The sequence below is a fragment of the Chiloscyllium plagiosum genome, unplaced genomic scaffold, assembly GCF_037043375.1.
Source record: "Chiloscyllium plagiosum isolate Xiang-an unplaced genomic scaffold, Cpla_swu_hap1 HiC_scaffold_10, whole genome shotgun sequence".
Lineage (NCBI taxonomy): Eukaryota > Metazoa > Chordata > Chondrichthyes > Orectolobiformes > Hemiscylliidae > Chiloscyllium > Chiloscyllium plagiosum.
In genome coordinates this window covers 13,017,961-13,039,392 of record NW_028270148.1, presented here as the reverse complement: position 1 = coordinate 13,039,392, position 21,432 = coordinate 13,017,961, and the positions used below count along the sequence as shown (strand labels likewise).

Below are 21,432 nucleotides of genomic sequence, written 5' to 3'. Positions count from 1 at the left end.
CATGGTCCTCATGAGGCGGGGGGGATTTCCAGGCAAAGAGGACTGCAGATACTGGAGATCAGAGTCGAGAGTGTGTGTCGCTGGAAAAGCACAGCAGGTCAGGCAGCATCTGAGGAGCAGCAGAGTCGACATTTCGGGCAAAAGTCCTTCATTAGGGAACCAGGATTTTGACACCGTGAAAGTGAAGAAATTGTAGTATATTTCCAAGTCAGGACAGTGAGTGGCTCAGCTGGGAATTTGCTGACGGTGGTGTTCCCAGGTATCTGCTGCCCTTATCCTTCTGGATGGAAGTGGTTGTGAGTTTGGAAGGTGCAGTCTGAGGACCCTTGGTGAATTTCCCCATGCTCCTTGTAGATAGTACACAGTTCTGCTACTGAGTGCCGGTGGTGGGGAGATGCTTGTGGATGTGGTGTCAATCAAGCGGGCTGCTTTGTCCTGAATGGAATCGAACTTGAGTGTTGTTGGGGCTACACCCATCCAGGCAAGTGGGGAATATTCCATCATATTCATGACCTTTGCCTCCTAGATGGTGGACAGGCTTTGGGGAGTCAGGAAGTGAGATATTTGTTGCAGTATTCCCAGCTTCTGCTCTTGTAGTTACTGTATTTGGACAGTTGGCATGAAACAGGGAGACTTGTATACAGAGAAGGGGTACAGACGTGTAGCTATACCGGAACAGCTTGGCTAAGGCTGCACATAATTCTGGAGCACAAGTATTCACTACTATTGCTGGGCTCATGTCAGGATCCATAACATTTGTGGTGTCCAGTGTTTTTGGCCATTTCTTGATGTCATGTTGTATGAATTGAGTTATAGGACAAATATTCAGACAAACCGAGTCAGAGAGCTGTGCAGCACAGAAACAGACCCCTCGGTCCAACTCATCCATACCGACCAGATAACCTAAATTAATCCAGTCCCATTTCCCAGCGTTTGGCCCATATCCCTCTAAACCCTTCCTATTAATTTACCCATCCAAATACCTTTTTAAGTGTTGTTAGTATACCAGCCCTACTACTTCCTCTGGCAGCTCATTCCATACACGCACCACCCTCTGTATGGAAAGGTTGCCACTCAGGTCCCTTTTAAATCTTTCCCCTCTCACTCTAAACCCATGCCCTCTAGTTTCAGACTCCCCTATGGTCAAAGAGGGCGATTTCATGCATTTTAAAGGGGGTAAAGAAGGGGACTGTATTCCAGAACTGTTTGAGAGCTTAGGGCTCAAGCCTTAAATTTGGGTCGTTCTAGAGACCAGAATGGGTGGCACGGTGGCTCAATGGTTAGCACCCAGGTTCAATTCCCGCCTTGGGTGACTGTCTGTGTGGAGTTTGCACATTCTCCTCATGTCTGCGTGGATTTCCTCTGGGTTCTCCAGTTTTCTCCCACAGTCCGTAGATGTGCAGGTCAGGTGAATTGGCCATGCTAAATTGCCCACAGTGTTAGGTGCATGAGTCAGGGGTAAATACAGGGTAGAGGAATGGGTCTGGGTGGGTTACTCTTTGGAGGGTCGGTGTGGACTTGTTGGGCCGAAGGGCCTGTTTCCATACTGTAGGGAATCTAGTCTAATAAAAAAAAATTGGAGGAAATGAAGAGATCTCAAGCTGGAACAGATTACACAGCCAGGGAGAGGTTGAGGCCATGGAAGGATGCGAAAACCAGGAGGAAATCTTTAAATTTGAGGCATTGCTGGACCAGAAGCCAATACAGTTGAAAGGACGGAGAAGTCACTGCACTGTTGCAATGAAACTGCAGTGTTTAACTCCACTTCCCCACAGCATTCACTGCTCCAACTTCCTCATTCTTGCTGAAACTGATTATAAGTAAATCCGAGTTGACATGGTTAAGTTTGGGGATTAATAATTTAATGATTAACTCTTCAAATTCCTCCCCCCGGCGGAACCATGATTTCACTTTTTCAGAAATGAACAAAAGCTGGCCTCAAAACGTCTGGGGAATGGTTGATTGTCATAAAATCTGAATGAAACCTGGTGTTTGCACCAGTCTGCTAAAGCGTGGCTGCAGTTCAAGAACATTTGGCTTTTAGTAGGATCCTGACCACAGTGTCAGAATGAAGATTTGCCTGATCAGTTCTGAATTGAAGAGGAATTCTCCCCGACAGAGGCATTCGGAACACCTTTGGAACACTCTGCCTCTAAACAGTTGTAGAGGTTCAGACACTGAATATAACCACAAGGGAGGTTGGCTGAAAGTTTTGTGCTTTAATGGGTCTGGGAGACAGAACAGGAATGTGTTACCAATATGGAAGAGCAGCCATTATTATTATCACCAACCGAGCCAAGATGAGGGTTCAAATGGTTTGGTCCAGCTCGGATTTCTGACATTAGAGTCATAGAGATCTATAGCAAAGAAAACGGCCCTTCGGCCCATTATATCCTTACTGGTCAAAAACAACCAGCTAATTATTGTAATCCCATTTTCCAACATTTGGCCTATAGCCTTGTATAGTTCTTGTGAAGAGTCACTATACTCTAAACTTTCACTGTTTTCTTCACTCGGGTCCTGCCAGACCTAATGAGTTTCTCCAGCAATTTCTGTTTTGGTTTCAGCTCTCCAACATCGGCAGTTCTTTGGCTGCCCAGTCTCACTCCGTAACTGAAACCTTCCAGCCTAGGCAGCATCCTGGTAAATCTCCTCCGCACCCTCTCCAGTGCCATCACATCCCTCCTATAACATGGATTCCAGGACTGCAAACAGTACTCTAGCTGTGGACTAACCAATGTTTTATTGAGTTCCAGCATCACCTCCCTGCTCTTACACTCTGTGTCGTGTTAATGATCCTCTGAAGTCATCAAGGCAGTCAATCTGTTTGTTGAATTCTCCACCACTTGCCCTGGGCAGTGAGGAATGAGCAGTATATGCAACTCTGCCTGGAGGCCATTCTCCTTAAGGGATTGACAGCTAGGTATCACTCTCAGACATCAGCAGCACACTGCAGCTGGTTACCTGGCCATTTGTAATGTGTACCATATCCTGATTTTGTTTTCCATGTAGCCAGTGAGTAACACAGTGTATATTGTGTTGAAGTCACTTATTGACATTCTGTATCAGTGTTGTGTGCATGGTGGCCCAGTGGTTAGCACTGCTGCCTCACAGCGTCAGGGACCTGGGTTTGATTCTAACCTCGGGCAACTATCTGTGTGGAGTTTGCTCATTCTCCCCGTGTCTGTGGGGGTTTCCGCTGGGTGCTCCGGTTTCCTCCCCCAGTCCGAAGATTAGATTAGATTAGATTACAGTGTGGAAACAGGCCCTTCGGCCCAACAAGTCCACCCCGACCCGCCGAAGCGAAACCCACCCTTACCCCTACATTTACCCCTTACCTAACACTACGGGCAATTTAGCATGGCCAATTCACCTGACCCTGCACATCTTTGTGACTGTGGGAGGAAACCGGAGCACCCGGAGGAAACCCACGCAGACACTGGGAGAACGTGCAAACTCCACACAGTCAGTCGCCTGAGGCGGGAATTGAACCCGGGTCTCTGACGCTGTGAGGCAGTAGTGCTAACCACTGTGCCACCGTGCCGCCCACGGTGGCACAGTGGTTAGCACTACTGTACAGGTAAGGTGGGTTGGCCATGCTAAATTGCCCCATAGCGTCCAGGGATGTGCAGGCTAGATGGATTAGCCATAGTAAATTGCCATAATGTCCAGTGATGTGTAGGGCTAGCTGTGGTAAGTGTGGAGTTACAGAGATATGGGGTTGGCGGATTTCTGGTCTGGGTGGGATACTTTTTGGAAGGTCGGTGTGGACTCAGTGGGTTGAATGGCCTCTTCTGTACTGCAGGGGTGCTATGATTCTATGACAGCAGAGCGCAGAAAGTGACTGATGGACAAAGCGGCTTGGTAGGGATTAAACAGCATCTTTTGAACTGAAAAGCATTGCTTGTTTCCACCAGTGTAATATGTTTCATACTGTCTGGGCGGAATGAATGGGAGGTGTTCATTGGTGAACTCTGATTCTTACTAATGATGATTAATCTGCATTCATATAGCACCGTCAGTACAGTCAAATATCCCAAAGGCTCAGTGCAGGAGTGTTCGAATACAACATTTGACACTGAACCTCAAAAGAAGAGATGAGTGCAGATTCTCAAACAGAATTTCCTTAGAGGAGAGGGAGAGAAAGGATATTTTAAGTGAGGAAGTTCCACGACATAAGACAGACTTAGCTGAATGTGCAATTGTCAACAGTGGAGCGATGGAAATTGGGGATAGACAGGTGTCGAGATTTGAAGGAGCACCGATGTCTTTGGGCGATGCGTGTTGCTGGGCTGGAAGAGTTTATTTCCTTACTCCTTTGTGTGCAGATCGCTGGATCCATCTGCGTTGCCTATTCCAGGAGAAGTCCCCAGTGGCGTTTGATACACTTGCCTTGCACTGTTGGCCATGGGCGGGGAGTGTTGAGCTGGAAGAGGTCTTGCAGGCCACCGCACTCGAGAATTAATTCCGCTCCATTCTGGGGCTGGAGGACCCGGGAGCTCTCAGCCCCGCGTCCTAATGTCTGGCTGCAGCAGGGGTTCCTTACCGCCTGAGTGATTCTCTACATTTGGCAGCTGTCACTGGAATAGTCCACTTTCTCCAGGCATTTAATCAAAGCCCTGCCATGAGCTTCGGAGGGGGGAGGGGGTGGGGTGTTCTGATAGGCGACTGTTCTGCTGCAGAGTCCAAGCAAGGTGTGTTTCTGGTATTGTGGTGACATGATTTTGTGCACAGAACTGACAGTGTATTTAGAATCGTAAAATTCCTCCTGTGGTGAATATGATAGCTTCCTTGGAACCCCTTGAATATTTGATACTCTCCCGGGAGATTACCTATGGATATTGACCCACTGCCGGGCCATATCTTTGAATATTGACGCTGTCACGGGGGATTACCTGAGGATGTTGACACACACTGTCTCGGGGTTACCTCTGGATGTTGACTCTCTCTTTCTGTCTCTCTCTCTGTCTCTCTCTCTCTGTCTCTCTCTCTCTCTCTCTCTCTCTCTCTCTCTCTCTGTGTCTGTCTTTCTCTGTCTCTGTCTCAGGGTTACCTCTGGATGTTGACTCTCTCTCTTTCTCTCAGGGTTGCCTGTGGATACCTTGCTCCTGTGTCATGAAGCATCAATTAACCATAAAACCATGATTAGATACCAACCCACACAGTTAAAAAAAAAGCAGACAAAATGTTGTGTATGCATAGAGCTCTGAGTTATTTAGAACCTGTAAAATGCCAGATAAGCATATTGTGGTGTGTAATCTTTGTCAGACTGTCCTCTCGCTCACTCTCACTCAGCACTCCCTCAGTTCTTTAAGTGATTCGATGTTGTTTCTCTTAGCTATCTGCACCCAGTTTAAACTCTAGCTGGAACATGACACCATCTTGCTCTAGACTATGTTTAAAAAAAGAAAGTGTTTAATAAGAAGCAGAAAGTAATGGTGAATGGATATTTTATGGAATCCTGGAGGGGGAGGGATGAGAATGGTGGATTGTTATTCAAACCATCATTATGGGCGCGACAGCTTGACAATGCTGTGTTGCCCCCGCTTCTTAATTACAGTGTCCTTTGAGACATGCCATTATCAGAGACATGGGAATGGCAATGAATACCAGAATCCTACTGACCTGCAGACCTTGGGGACTGTCACTGGTATTTTGGGGGCGTTCAAGCTTTCAGTCCTGGTGGTCCTGGAGGGGATGGGGTTACTACAAATTAGTCTATGCTCCTTGGATTAAAGACAGGGTCAGAGGCTTCAGTCCTCCAAACTTCACCATCCGACAGTGCACACTTCGATCTTAGCTAGAATGTATGGCTGTGTATCCCCATTCCATTGAGTATCTGTTCATCTTTCCTGTGAGGATTGTGTATGGATAATGTTGACTTGAGTGAAGTTGCGTTGAGAATGGTGAGTGGGATGGGAGTGGTATTGAGTGGGAAGAAGAGGTAAGACTGTTCTGTAGTGCTGAGTGTTAATGCCTTTCAGAGAGAACCAACCAGACAGACATTGATACAAGTCTTGCTTTGTTATTCGTTGATGCTGGAGCTGTTGAACTTGAACAGAAACCTGTTGCCTGTGCCTCACCAAGAAACTGTTGTAGACGATCAAAATCGTGACGGGATGTAAGATGAAACTGGCGGGGGGGGGGGGGGGGGGGGGTCTGTAACTGGCGGATACAGGTTGAAGAACCCAGAGAGGAGATGCATCTTTATTTTTGATGCAGTGAATTGTTGGGTTGTGCTCCCAGAGTCGGCAATGGAAGCAGATCCAATGACCACTCTGACAAAGGAATTGTATAAAAAGGATCTGCAAAGCTGTGGGGAAAGGGTGGAGCGGAGCAGGGCTCATAGGATAGCTGTTTCAGAGAGTGATTAATGAGAGTTTTCATATTATCTTATTGACCGGAATCCCCTTTTCACTGGATCATAAAACATTTCAAGCGTAGGAGGAGGTCATTCGGCCCATCGTGTGCTGGCTGCCCGTCCCTGCAATCCCTCTCTCTGCCCTTTCCTTGTAGCCTGCAGATTTCTTTCCTCTTCAGACAATTATCTGGTACAGTCTTGAAAACCAGCTTTGGATCTTTCTTCAGGCAGCGCATTCCCCCATTGAATCGTTTATTGCCTTTAAAAGGATAGTGCTTTCTCATGTCGCCTTTTTGTGGTTTTGCCATTCACAGACACAGGCATGATGGGCTGAATGGCCTCCTTGGGCCATTCTGTGATTCATCATGAGCTGGCACGCTCAGACTCTTGTTGTTTCTATCAATGGCAAGAGTTTCTCTCTTGTCTCCTCTGTTCATCTATCAACTCATTCTAACCTTCTCTAAGGAGAACAACCTTGGGAACTATTGAAGACCTTTGCCCCATGACCATCCTTATTCACTGTTTCTGGACCATCTCTACTCCTTCCCATGTGCTAACAAGAGTTGTGATCCATTTGGAGCTGAGGCAACGCGTTATTGTAAAGGTTCATGATAATCTCTCCTTGCTTTTGTGCTCTGTGCCTGCATAATGGGGTAACCCTCCTGTGATTGGTTCGGGGAGTGAATGAACAGTGAGGTCATCGATCTTGAGTGAATTGTGTTGGCCCTGGAGGTGAAACGATAACCCATTCAGTGCCACCCTTCCATTTTCTTCAATGACCCAACGCTTATGTTTAAATCCTTCTGCTATGCATTGTCAGTTTATGCAGAGCTGTGCCATGGACCATTATTGGGCATGGTATCTCATGAATCTGTAGCCCTAGCAGCTGGTTAATGCTGAGCTTGGCATGGACCATCCACCTTTCCCATGAGGGAAGGGTCACTTAACCCCAAATGCCACAGGCTTTGTTTGGTTTGCCACCAGGACAAATGCTCTTGCTTTGGAGAGGTTTCACCGGCCTGTTACAGAATTATCAAGCAACCTAGAAAGTAGAAGTAGGCCATTCGGCCCATTGAGCCTGCTCTGCCAGTTAGTATGGTCATAGCTGTCCCTCCAACTCAGTACCTAGCTCATGCTTTTTTCCCACACCCTTAGCCCTAAGCACTATATCTAACTCCTTAAAAGCAACCAATATTTTTGCCTGAATCACTTCCTGTGGTAGAGAATTCCACAGGCTCAACACTCTGAGTGAAGACGTTTCTCCTTGGCCTTCAAGGACAAAGAGGAAGTGATGGCTTAGTGGTGTTATCGCTAGATTATTAATCCAGAAACTCAACTAATGTTCTGGGGACCTGGTTTCGAATCTTGCCAATCTAGATGGTGGACTTTGAATTCAATTTTTTAAAAAAATCTGGAATTAAGAATCTACTGATGACCATGAATCCATTGCCAATTGTCAGTGAAACCCCATCTGGTTCACCAATCTCCTTCAGGGAAGGAAATCTGCCTTCGTCACCTGGTCTGGCATAAACACAACCAACAATGTGGTTGACTCTCAATTTCCCTCTGAAATGGTGTAGCAAGTCAATTAGTTGTACCAATCACTACAAAGCCCCAACCAATGATGGGCAATAAAGCTGGCCAGCCAGCGACTCCTACATTTCACAAATGATTTTTGTTTTTAAAAATGGCCTACCCCATATCTTTACACTGTGGCCCCTGGTTCTGGACTCCCTTATCTGATCCTGTTAGTGGTTTCTGTGTGATTTCCCTTACTCCCCAGTGAATATAGTCCTGACTGATTCAGCCCCTCTTCATTTATTAGTCCTGCCATCCCATGAATCACTCTGATAAATCTTTTTTGCACTTCCTCCATAGCTAGAATATCCTTACACAGCACATAAATGGCCATTCGACCCACTCTGGTGATTCTAGCTCTTTGGAAATGCAATCCGGTGAATTTTACACATTCTCCCACCTCACATCATAGGCTTCCTCCAAATCCTTGCATTCCCCCTCCCCACCCCCTTCTCCACATGTATTTGATTTCCTTTCAAATGTTAGCCTTGAAACAGCTTCCACCACCATTTCAGGCAGCGTATTCAGGATTGGAATTATGTTGGGCACCAGATACTGTTTGATGTTGACACAGTGCCACTTTCATTTGATGTTGAGCAAGTGTTTAAATATAACCTACACATCAGTTCTTGAGACCAGGGATAATCACAGGATTGTAGGGTTTTACATTGTCATTGGCGGGGCATGGGGAGTTTAGTGAATGGTTGGTTTGCGGTTAATCCCAGTGCTGTCTCATCCAGTTAAATATTAACTTATGCTGCTATCCAGACCTTTAAAATCCTACTTCTAATTTATTTGTTCATAGGAGGTGGGCATCATTTGTTGCCCATCCTTAATTGCCTGGCCATTTCAGAGGACAGTTAAGAGTGAGCCCGTATGGTGTGGGTATAGAGTCACATGTAGGCTAAACTGGGTAAGAGCAGCAGACTTCCTCCCATCAATGAACTAGATGGGACTTCATCACCATCGAGGTTAGTTTCTTGGTCACTATCACTGAAATCAGTCATTGCTTCCAAATGTGTTAGTTGATTTTAAATTCCCTCAGTGCCGTGGTGGGATTTGAACCTGGAACTCTGTGTTACTAGTCCTGTGACATTACAGTGTCTTCCTTTACTGCAAGATGTTCCTGATCCTTACTGAAGTGCTGCTACCAACCTGGTTGTGGCTCAGACACTGGGAGCACCAGCTAGAAATTCTCAGATTTGGTACGCTGTTGGCTGTCCAGATGACTGCTACCTTTGGGGACGGCTTGTCTAGCCTAAGACTCTGAAAGGGTTAATACCTAGCAGAGTTTGACGAGGAGCTTAGGTACAAAAATGGGCCTTCATCTCTGGAGCCGGCTCCGCCATTCTAAAGCATGTAAAGTCATCTCCCTCCTTGTCCCTTCATATAATTTATTATCTGGAAATGTATCTGTCACTCACAGACATACTGATGACAGCTCCCATTGCCATCTGGGGCAGAGAGTACCAAAGTTTCACCATCCTCTGTCTTAATTTTATTCGCAAATGGGATGTGGGTGTCGCTATTCAGCCCAACAGTTATTGTCTGTTCCTAATTGCCCAGAGGGAGGTTAAGAATCAACCACCATTGTTGTGGTTCCGGACTCCTATATAGACTAGGCAAGGTAAGGATGATGGATTTCCTTCCCTCAATTTGATTTTATTTATTATTGCTTTATGTATCTATGAACACCTAGTGAGCAGTTTTGTTTTGAGTGCATTTCAGGCAGATCACACCACACACAGTGCATTAGGGTAACAGGACAGAGCGAGGAATACAATGTTACGGCTGTGGAGAAAGCGCATAATGAGCGAGATAAATATTAAATTAAAAATTTGAGAGGTCCATGCAGAAGTTTGAGAACAGCAGGGAAGAAGCTGTTCTTGAATCTGTTGGTGGGTGTGTTTAAGCTTTTGTATCTTCTGCCTGACTGAAGAGGTTGGAAGAGATTATAACTGAGGTAGGAAGGGTCTTTGATGATATTGGCTGCTTTCCTGGACGTAGTGGGAAGTGTAAATGGAGCCAATGGATGGAAGCTTGGCTTGCCTGATGGTCTGGGCTATGTTCACAGCTCTATGTAGTTTCTTATAGCCCTGGGGAGAGGAGTTGCTGTACCCAGCATCCAGATAGAATGCTTTCTCTGGTGCACTTGTAAATGTTGGTCAGAGTCTTTGTAGACAACCTGAATTTCCGTAGTCTCCTGTGGAAGTAGAGGAGTTATTGTTAAATGGATTTTTACAACAATCAGTCATTTCGTGGTCATTTATTCCAGAATTTTAAAAATTGATTTCAAATTCTGCCATGAAGGGGTTTGAGCCAATCCGTTATCCCAGTGTATTATCCTCAGGTTCTGGATTACTAGTAAGTGATGTTACAACTATGCTCCCACCTCCTCACCTCAATCCTCTAACTGGTGTCCTCAAGATGCTGAGGCTGTGTCCTCTGGTTCTCGATCCGGGGGGAGTTTCTTTCTGTATCTACGCTGTCTGTCCCTTTCAGAATCGTGTAGCTTTCTATGACATCCCTGTTTGTTCTTCTAAACTCCAGAGAAAACAGGCCCAGCCCCCTCAATCCTCTCCTTGTAGGACAGTCCCACCATTACAAATATGAAGTCTGTCCTTCCTCAGGCCAGGGGTTCAGAGCCTGTACTCAGTATTCTGGGTGCGGTCTCTCTAGTGCTCATTGGAGCAAGGCATCTTTTGCTGCTGGACTCGAATACCTCCCTCTGAGGATGTCTGAGATCAGACGTCTACTTGAATGATTTACAAGGACGTTGCCAGGATTGGTTGCAGGAAGAGGCTGAATATGCTGGGGCTGTTTTCCCTGGTGCATCAGAGGCTGAATGGTGACCTTATTGAGGTTTATAAAATCATGAGGGGCATGCATACGATAAAACAGACAAGGTCTTTTCTCCAGGGTAGGGGAATCCAAAGCTAGAGGGCATAGGTTAAAGGTGAGAGGGGAAAAATATAAAAGGGACCTAAGGGGCAACGTTTTCACGCAGAGAGTGGTGCGTGTATGGAATGAGCTGCTAGAGGAAGTGGTGAAGGCTGGTACAATTGCAACAGATACAAGGCAACTGGATGGGAACATGAATAAGAAAGAACAAAGTGAGGATTGCAGATGCTGGAGATCCGAATCAAGATTAGAGTGGTGCTGGAAAAGCACAGTAGGTCAGGCAGCATTCGAGGAGCAGGGAAATCGATGTCTTGGGCAAAAGCATTTCTGATGAAGGGCTTTTGCCCAAAACATCGATTTTCCTGCTCCTCGGATGCTGCCTGACCTGCTGCGCTTTTCCAGCAACACATTTTCAGCTCTAGTTTTTGTTAGAAAACAGGAGACTGCAACCCCTCACTAACTGAACTGCATATTAATCGTTTCCCCCTTCCTTCTTTGAGTGCAAAGTTTTACCTGTGCATGACTCCATCTCCCTGGTTGACTTAACTGTCTGTGTCCTAGAAAGCCACAAGGACAAATGGAATGGGCACTGAATGCCATGGATGGGCACTTCCTAAGAAAGGAGAAAGTGAGGTCTGCAGATGCTGGAGATCAGAGCTGAAAATGTGTTGCTGGAAAAGCGCAGCAGGTCAGGCAGCATCCAGGGAACAGGAGAATCGACGTTTCGGGCATAAGCCCTTTTAAGCTTGCCACGTTCACTTGCATTAAAAGCAACTGGGCTATTCATTCGTGAAGCATTTTATGACAGGCTAAGTGATAATCAGCCCCGGGGTAGATCCTAGTTCCTTCTTTCTTACGTGGGGACATCCAGTAGCTCCTGACAGCCTGTGCAATCCCTCTTTACTGCATACAAACGAGAACCAGGTTTGTTGCTCACTGTCACTGTTTCCCATTGGATTGATTGTGACGCCTGTGTTGATGTTACTTTGTCAGTGTAGCACAGGAGGGGGTGGACGAAGGGCATGCCCTCACTTCCGAGCTCAGTGCGGACCCTGCTAACGGATCTCTCTGAGTGACACCGGATAGAGTCAGTGACCCACGGCTGCAAGCTGTGAATCATTCCCTTTCTCGGTTTGAGTTGCTGGGGCAGGTTTGCGTTTTGCTCTGACCCTCCCTTCCGATGAGGAACTCCTATAGGAAGTCATGTGTGCGTCATTTAGGTTAGAGTGCACTGTGTTGACGACATTGTGAGCGTCTCTCTGTTCCTGCCTGCTGTGTTAAGGAGCTCTCTGAGTTGAGAGGAGACTGTGCCAGTGTTGACGAGGCAGTGACTGATAAAAGCCCTTTGTACCACTGTGCTGCCAGTCTAACCATACCAGCATTTGTGGTCCAGAGGAGATGAAGTGTCTAAAATTGAGCCGGTTCAAAAGTTCTACACGTGATATATGATGTTTCTTCTTTCTCTCTTACTTTGTTCCCTCCTCCCGCCCCTCCATTATACATTTCTGTCTCTTGTGTGTGTGCATTTTCTCTCTGTCGCTCTCTGTTCCACTCTACCCTCACTTCTGTATCAACAGATAGTGAAGAGGTTTTGCTTTGCCAGAACTGGTGAGGGGAGGGGGTTGCATTTGAGCCAGAGGCAGGGGCATTTTTAGCAAAATGAGAAGCATGAAGCATTGTCTTATATTTACATAATGCTGTTTGTGACTATTGTGCATCTCAAAGTGCTCAGCCGCTACTGAAATGGTTGTCATGTAGGAAACCCATATCTGACTTTATCCTACTTTTATTCAGTCGGCTTGCTGTTGTCAGGGAGTGGTCTGTACACACAAGGGAAACTCAGCCCCTGATAATCTGCTATTTTTGCCGGGTATGACTCTCAAGCAGTGGCAATATGAATAGTGTGTGTTCTATCAGCACCACCGCTGTGGATTCCAGCGATGCACACAGTTTGTTATAGTTGCACCATGTTTGTAGCAGGATGTGTGGCTGCACAGGTGGGGTTCCACCGGATACGGTGGGAGAGCAGAGCTAATACTGGGAGGGATTCAGACAGGATGAGGACTCAGAGGAGGACGTTTCCTGAAAAGTTTTTCTTTTTTAAGAGAAACACATTGTATCGACCATCTACATTCTGCATTCATCAGGCAAGTCACAAGAATGCTACGTTGACGGGAACTCCAGCATTTCTACTGTATGGGTTGAGAGTACTGATTGGTACAGGCCACAAAGAGTGCACCAGTCACTTATGAATGACAGTTAACTGCTAGGCTTTGTTTAAATTTTAAACCAGGGCTCATGCCCGAAACGTCGATTCTCCTGCTTCTTGGATGCTGCCTGACCTGCTGCGCTTTTCCAGCAACACATTTTCAGCTCTGATCTCCAGCATCTGCAGTCCTCACTTTCTCCTCGTAAATTTTAAACCAGGCAGGTTGACTCTGATCAGCATACCCCCAAGGCAATGAACCTGAGAATGGTAGCTACCTGCATTATTGAGTTGAAATCGATGCAAACATGTTATATCTGTTGATAAAGAACTTGACCCTGTGTATGAATGTATGTGCCACAGTGTGAACCTGACTGACGAGCCTAAATCAGTTGTCAGCGTAATGTTTCACACTCGGGGTTATCTAGCAGCTGCTGTCCAATTGTGGAGCCGTAGTTAATTTTGGACACTGCGTTGTGGGTTTTGCTAGTACCAGCTGGTTGGATTCAGTTCACATCTTGCTTGTTGCTCCCCAATCCGTCTCCATTAGCAAACCTGGCAGCACAATGTCACAACACTGCAATTGGACAGCATTTGCTGGATAATCCTGAGTATGTGATGGATTATGTTGGCAACCAATTTAGGATTGTTAGTTGGGCTTGCAGTATGGTGCAGTTGTGTCTACCAGAGTCTACATTTACTCATACACAGCGTCCTGCTATTTGCGATAGAAAAGCCATGTACGTGCACTGTATCTCTTTCAACTCAACAAGGTAGGTGACGGTCATTCACAGGTTCAGCAGTCGAGGTATTTCTGAAAGAAATTAAGAATTGACCGGTCTGGCTTAAACTTTAAGCAAACCCTGGCAGGCGTCATTAACTAGGGAATTCTCTGTGACAAAGCTACTACTGCCATCGTAGTTGACATGCCAACCAATTGTTTTCAGGCATAAATTGGTATTCTTGTGAATTGTCCTGACCAGTGCAAGATCAGAAGAAAGATCCTTGATTCTCTAAACCATCACAGAATTATTACTGAACATTCAGCCCATCATGTCCAAACTAGGGATGGAAAATGGTCTTGCCATTAATAAATTGCTGTTAATGTTTAAAACAGGTTAGAAAAGTGCAGCAGGTAAGTTACGTTTTGGAAAATTATTTGAGAATATTGCATAAAATGTTAAAAATCACACAACACCAGGTTATAGTCCCAACAGGTTGGAAGCACTAGCTTTCGGAGTGCTGCTCCTTCATCAGTGGTTATGGAGTATAAGATTGTAAGACACAGAATTTATAGCAAACGTTTGCAGTGTGATGTAACTGAAATTATATATTGAATTGTTTGTTAAGTCTCTCATCTTTTAGAATGGACATGTTGGTTTCAGTTCTTTCATATGTAAATTCAAGAACTTCTTTAAAGTTACATTCTTAAGTGAACTTTAACAATAGGTGCCATGTCAGCCCAGATAGTGCATTGAAGGTGTGAAGTGTCCTGTGTGAGACTGTCTGTGCCCCAATGTTCAGACTGATTCTATTCTAAAAAAGGATTTACAGAATCTTAAATGGATTTAAACAGTTTTTGAGCAAAATAAAATGTAATTCTACAAGTACAAATTCACCCCACAAACTTGCATATGTGTGTGTGCATGTTGGGGGGAGGTGGTTATGACTGTCTGTGAGAGTGTGTGTAAATGTGAGTGTAAAAGGTATAAGTCTGTGAGAGGATGCGTGCGTGGATGAGAGTGTGGGAGTGTATGAGAGAGGGTGTGTGTGTGTCTGTGTCTGTCTGTCTGTCTCTGTGTGTGTAGTGCAATGGAGTCACCTGTAGTGTGACATGAACCCAAGGTACCAGTTGAGGCCATCCCTATGGTTACTGAACTTAGCTATCAGCCTCTGCTTGCCCACTTTGCGTTGTTGACTGTCCGGAAGTCCACCTTGGAGGATGGTCACCTGACGGTCTGAGGTTGAATGTCCCAGACCGCTGAAGTGTTCTCCAACTGGGAGGGAACCCTCCTGTCTGTTGATTGTTGTGCGGTGCCCATTCATCCGTTGCCGTAGCCTCTGCTCGGTCTCACCAATGTATCATGCCTCTGGGCATCCTTGCCTGCAGTGTATGAGATCGACAACATTGGCCGAGTCACATGAGTACCCGCCCAGTACATGGTGGGAGGTGTTCCTATGTGTCATGGTGGTATCCGTGTCGACACTCTGACACGTCTTGCAGCATCTACCATGACAAGGTTGTATGGTATTGTCCTGAAAGCCAGGCAGTTCGCTGCGAATAATGATCTGTTTGAAGTTGGACATTTGTTTAAAGGCTACAGTCACAAGGCAAACTTTTTATTAATTGGCACCTATGGTACAGGAGTGTGCTGGATGATCAAATATTCTGGGTAATCAAAAGGGCCACATAATCAGTGTAAAAATACACAGTAAGTAATTGAAATGTAATGCAGGGGGTAAACACATCGTTGTTGTACTTTATTTACAGCATCAATCAAATAATAACGCAACTTTGACTTAAGTAAAACTTGCCGGCAGAGAGCCTTCTCACTTGCACCCTCAACTAAGTACTCGGAGGTTGTAATAATACAGTAAACCTTGTGGTATTTGAGGGATATAATTTTTGCCAGTTCAGAAGGGGCCAGTTAAGACAAAGTTTGTTGTACTAATGGGTTTAACCATTTTCTTTTCTCAGTTTTGGTGTGTAGAGCTAGAAGCAATTAGTTGGTCTTTTACTTTTAGTAAATATACCTGTTACTATTTGAATGGTTAACCAATTTAATTTTAATAGTTTAAACTAGTTTGATTAGATTCCCTACAGTATGGAAACTGGCCCTTTGACCCTCCAAAGAGTAACCCACCCAGACCCATTCCCCTACCCTATTTACCCCTGACTAATGCACCTAACACTGTGGGCAATTTAGCACGGCCAATTCACCTGGCCTGCACATCTTTGGATTGTGAGAGGAAACTGGAGCAAACCCACACAGGCACAGGGAGAATGTGCGAACTCCATACAGACAGTCACCCAAGGTGGGAATTGAACCCAGATCCCTGGCGCTGTGAGGCAGCAGTGCTAACCACTGAGCCACCGTGCCACCCCAAATTGGGGGTGATATTTGCATCCCTAGCCTGCACACTCTCTCCGTATGGGCTATTCATTCTGTGCCATTCCCCCGCCCTCTCACTGTGATACTGCGATACATTCTTCCTTTCCAGATCATGGTCCTGATTGACCCTCCACCACATTCTCAAACTCTACATTCCAGACCCTGACTGCTCGCTGTGCCTCCTTGTGTTGCTTTGCCTTCTATTTGCCAATTACTTTAAATCTATGTCCTCTTGTCCTCAGTCCTTTCGCAAGCAGAATTCTGGTCTCCGACCTGCCGGAAGGATGTTACGAAACTTGAAAATGTTCAGAAAAGATTCACAAGGATGTTGCCAGTGTTGGAGGGTTTGAGTAAGGGGAGAGGCTGAACAGGCTGGGGCTGTTTTCCCTGGAGTGTCGATGGCTGAAGGCTGACCTTATAGAGGTTTATGAAATCATGAGGGACGTGGGTAGGGTAACTAGACAAGGGCTTTTCCCTGGGGATGGGGGGAGTCCAGAACTAGAGGGCATAGGTTTAGGGTGAAAGGGGAAAGATTTAAAAGGGACCTAAGCGGCAACTTTTTCGCACAGTGTGGTGCGTGTATGGAATGACCTGCCAGAGGAGGTGATGGAGGCTGGTACTATGACAACATTTAAAAGACACCTAGATGGGTATATGAAAGAAAGGGTCCAGAGGGATATGGGCCAAGTGCTGGCAAATGGGACTAGATTAGTTTAGGATATCTGGTCAGTATGGACAAGCTGGACCGAAGGGTCTGTTTCCATGGGTCTGTACAGTTCTATGACTAAGCAGTTCTCCTTATCTCCTCAGTCTGGACTGCCCCCCCCCCCCCCTCGCCCCCAATCATTTTGCAATGGTAGAGTGCACCTAACTGTAGTCTTGTCTGAAATGAGCTCACACCAGGAAATTTGCACTTCCCGAACCCAGGGAGCAGAGCAAGGAAAGGCTCAGCCATGACATGGTTATACTCCTTCCCACCCTCAGCCCTCCATACCCTGAGGAAACTGTTGCACAGGCTTCAATTTAGATCAATCCTGTTTTGGCTTTCAGAGTTGTGACCATTCCCTCCTCCTTAGAAGGGAAGCCGGGAATCTTTATAATCATCGGGAAATGAGGTATTGAGTCTGGGTTGGTGGGTGGAGAGTGAGATAGACAGAGCAGCTGTTTAGGGCAGTCTGCAACACTGATTTAGAAAGAAGGATTTGCATTCATATTACACCTTTCAAAACCTCAGAATCTTCCAAAGCAATTGACAGTTTGTGAGCTGTTCTGTTTTTGAACTGTAGTCACTGTTACTAGAGTTCTAGATGAGTAATCCAGAATCCCACCACAGCCAGCGGTGAAATTTGAATTTAATAGAAATATTTGGAATAGAAAGCCAACCTGATGGTGATTATGTAAACTCGGACAATTGTCTTAAAAACCCCTCTGGTTCTGAGGAAGAGTCACTCAACCTGAAACATTAACTCTGATTTCTCTTTATAGATGCTGCCAGATCTGCTGAGCTTTTCCAGCAATTTCTGTTTGTGCATCTGGTTCACTAATGGCCTTTAGGGAAGGAAATCTGCCATCCTTATCTGTCTGGCCCACGCGTGACTTCAGTCCCACAGCAATGTTACTGCCCTCTGGGTAATTAGGAATGAGTTTTAAGTGCCTGGCCTAGCCATCAAAGCCCATATCCTGTGAGTACTTCTAAAAGAAAAATAACATACGAGTGTAGTTTTCTAGTTTTGAGAAGTAACAATATCTGTGCTGTAACTTGTATCAGTAAAAGTGGGACCTGACTCAAACTTTGCCCTTGGTCTGATTACAGGAAGGCTCATGCATCTCTATGCCATCTGCGTGGACTGTCTCGAAGGGGTACATAAGATAATTTGCATCAAATGCAAGTCTCGATGGGACGGGAGTTGGCATCAGCTGGGCACCATGTACACTTATGACATCTTGGCTGCGTCTCCGTGCTGTCAGGTGGGTTGTATGTCTGTCTCTTGTCTGCTCCTTCCTAAGCCATTGCTGTCTGGCCAATCTACCTAGAGGTACCTGCAGAGTTCGGTATCCTCGGCCCTAGGAAGGTGATGCCTTGCTTCAAGGCGCAGTTCCTCACTGGATCTGGGTAGCATCACATTGTTCATCACTAGGGTTTGTGGTGTCGTCAGGTTGTTCAGCGTCTGCAGATGATGTGGCTGCTGACAATCTTCTTACAATCCAGCCCCCATTCCCCCAACACGTGCACTTTCTAACAGCATTCGCGGGGTCATGTTCAGGATCATACTTACCTGGAACTGGCCCCACTTCACACTGGCTTCCCAACTTGGCATTGGGGTTCTTGCTCCCTGTGTGGGTGAGATTGGGGGCTGTAGGGAGGATGACCAACCCTGACCATAGCACTGTGGTCACCGATGCCAACTTCTGCTCTGCCCCAGAAGGCAGTGGAGGCCAAGTGTCTGGATACATTCAAGAAAGAAATAGATAGAGCTCTTAAAGATAGTGGAATCATGGGTTATGGGGATAAGGCAGGAACAGAATACTGATTGTGGATGTTCAGCCATGATCATAACAAATAGTGCTGCTGGCTTGAAGGGCCAAATGGCCTACTCCTGCACCTATTGTCTATTGTATAGGAAGCCATTCAAGTCGGATTGGGGTAGGAAAGAGAAATGCCATTCTAATTGGGGATGGTGAAATCAGGAGGATAGACACTGTTCCCTGTGGCCAAGATTGAGAGTCCTGAAGGTTGTGTTGTCTGCCTGGTGCCTGGATACAGGAATATCTCATCTGGGCTACAGAGGAACTTGGAGTGGGAGGGTAAGATCCAGTTGTCGTGGTCCCCAACAACATGGGTAGAAAGAGGAACAAGATTCTGCTGAGGGATCTTGAGCAGCAAAGAGGCTAACTTAGAAAACATAACCAAAAAGGTAATGATCTCTGGATTATTACCTGAGCCATGAGCTGATTGGTATAGGGTCAGTAAGACCATAGAGGTAAACAATTGGCTTAAAGGTCGGTGTAGGAGAAATGGGTTTGAATTCATGGGGCATTGGGACTAGTACTGGGGAAGGAGAGAGCTGTTCCAATGGGACAGACTCCACCTAAGTCACACTGGGACCAGAATCCTGGTTAATTGCATAACTCGGGCATAGTGCTTTAAACTAAATGGTGGAGGGGTGAGTTTGGTTGCATGGAAAATTATGGCAAAACTTAGTGAGGGAGGGTTGGGCAGAGGTGATTAAAGTTTCCAGAACAAACAAACAATAGGACAGAGAGTATGGAAAATGTCAGGAATCTAACTTCAGGCATAACAGGTAGGGGGACAACTATGAGAAGCAGGGAAGTCAACACAGGACTGCAGGTATTGGACTTAAATGCAGTCAGGTCAATGTAGTACAGATTGAAATTGGTGGGTATGATGTTCTAGGTATCACAGAAATATGGCTGCAAGGGGATCGTGGCTGGGAGATAAATATCCAAGGATACATGTCCTTTTGAAAGGGCAGGCCGAGAAGTGATATAGAGTTGGAATGTGTAGAATTTGTGTGGGTAGAGTTGAAGAATCCCAAAGGCAAAAAAGAACCTGATAGGAGTTGTGTATAGACCCCCTAGCAGTAGTCAGGATGTGGGGAAGTAAATCAATCAGGAGATAGAAAAGGCATGGAAGAAACGCGTAATTGCACTAATCATGGGGGACTTCAGTTTGCTGGCGGACTGGGAAAATCAGGTTGGGAGTGGATATCAAGAGGGACCCAGATTCAATTCCCGCCTGCCTGTGTGGAGTTTACACATTCTCCCTGTGTCTGCGTGGGTTTCCTCCGGGTGCTCCAGTTTCCTCTCACAGTCCAAAGCTGTGCAGGTTAGGTGAATTGGCCATGCTAAATTGCCCGTAGTATTAGATGCATTAATCAAGGAATGGGTCTGGGTGGGCTGCTCTTCGGAGGGTGGACTTGTTGGGCTGAAGAGCCTGTTTCCACACTGTAGGGAATCTAATCAAAAAAAGGAACTTGTAGAGTGTCTACAAGATGTCTTTTTGGAGCAGCTTATGGTAGAGCCCACTAGGGAATAGGCAGTTCTGGACTTGGTGATGAGGTAGACTTGATGAGGGAGTTTAAGGTGAAGGAACCCAGGTGGGGGGCAGTGACCATAATATGAGAGAATTCACCCTGCAATTTGAGAGGGAGAAGCTGGAATCAGATGAAATGGTATTACAATACGGTAACGACAAAGACGTGAGGGGAGGAGCTGCCCAGAGTTGATTGGAAGGGGAGCCAAGCAGGAAAGACGGTGGAGCAGCCATGGCAGGAGTTTCTGACGGTAATTCGGGAGGCACAGCAGAAACTCATCCCAAGGAGGAAGAAATGCAGTAAGGGGACGATGAGGCTGATCAGGACAGTCAAGGACAAGCATAAAAGTAGAAGGAAAAATTTATAATGTGATGCCAGAGCGGTGGGAAGCCAGAGGATTGGGAAGTCTTTAAAAACCAGCAGAGGATAAATTAAAAAAAAAGCAATAAGGGGAGAAAGATGAAATATGAAAGTAGGCTACCTCATAATAAAAAGAAGATTGCAAGAGTTTTTTAAAGATATCTCAAAGGTCAGAGAGGGAGGCAAGAGTGGATGTTGGACCACTGGAAAATGAGGTTGGTGAAGTAATAAGGGGGAATAAAGAAATGGTAAAGGAATGGAATAGATACTTTGCATCAGATTTCAGTGGAAGACACCAGTAGCAAGAGAGTCAGGGGGTAGAGTCATAGAGATGTACAGCACGGAAACAGACCCTTCGGTCCAACCTATTCACGCCGACCAGATATCCCAACCCAATCTAGTCCCACCTGTCAGCACCGGCCCATATCCCTCCAAACCCTTCCTATTCATATACCTATCCAAATGCCTCTTAAATGTTGCAATTGTACCAGCCTCCACCACATCCTCTGGCAACTCATTCCATACACGTACCACCATCTGCGTAAAAAATTTGCCCCTTAGGTCTCTTTTATATCTTTCCCCTCTCACCTTAAACCTATGCCCTCTCGTTCTGGACTCTCCCACCCCAGGGAAAAGACTTTGTCTATTTATCCTATCCATGCCCCTCATAATTTTGTAAACCTCTATAAGGTCACCCCTCAGCCTCCGACGCTCCAGGGAAACAGCCCCAGCCTGTTCAGCCTCTCCCCATAGCTCAAATCCTCCAATCCTGGCAACATCCTTGTAAATCTTTTCTGAACCCTTTCAAGTTTCACAACATCTTTCCGATAGGAAGGAGACCAGAATTGCACGCAATAT

The 21,432-nt window shown here is 45.9% G+C and overlaps 1 protein-coding gene across 1 annotated transcript in view; it reads left to right on the top strand.

Annotated features, from left to right (window-relative positions):
- Positions 1–21,432, top strand: part of heca (HECA ribonucleoprotein granule regulator) — a 36,903-nt gene that overhangs the window by 9,737 nt on the left and 5,734 nt on the right. Inside the window, exon 3 of the mRNA XM_043695337.2 lies at positions 17,973–18,127. Within this exon, the coding sequence (XP_043551272.2) occupies positions 17,973–18,127 (155 nt within the window). The remainder of the gene's footprint in view (positions 1–17,972; positions 18,128–21,432) is intronic.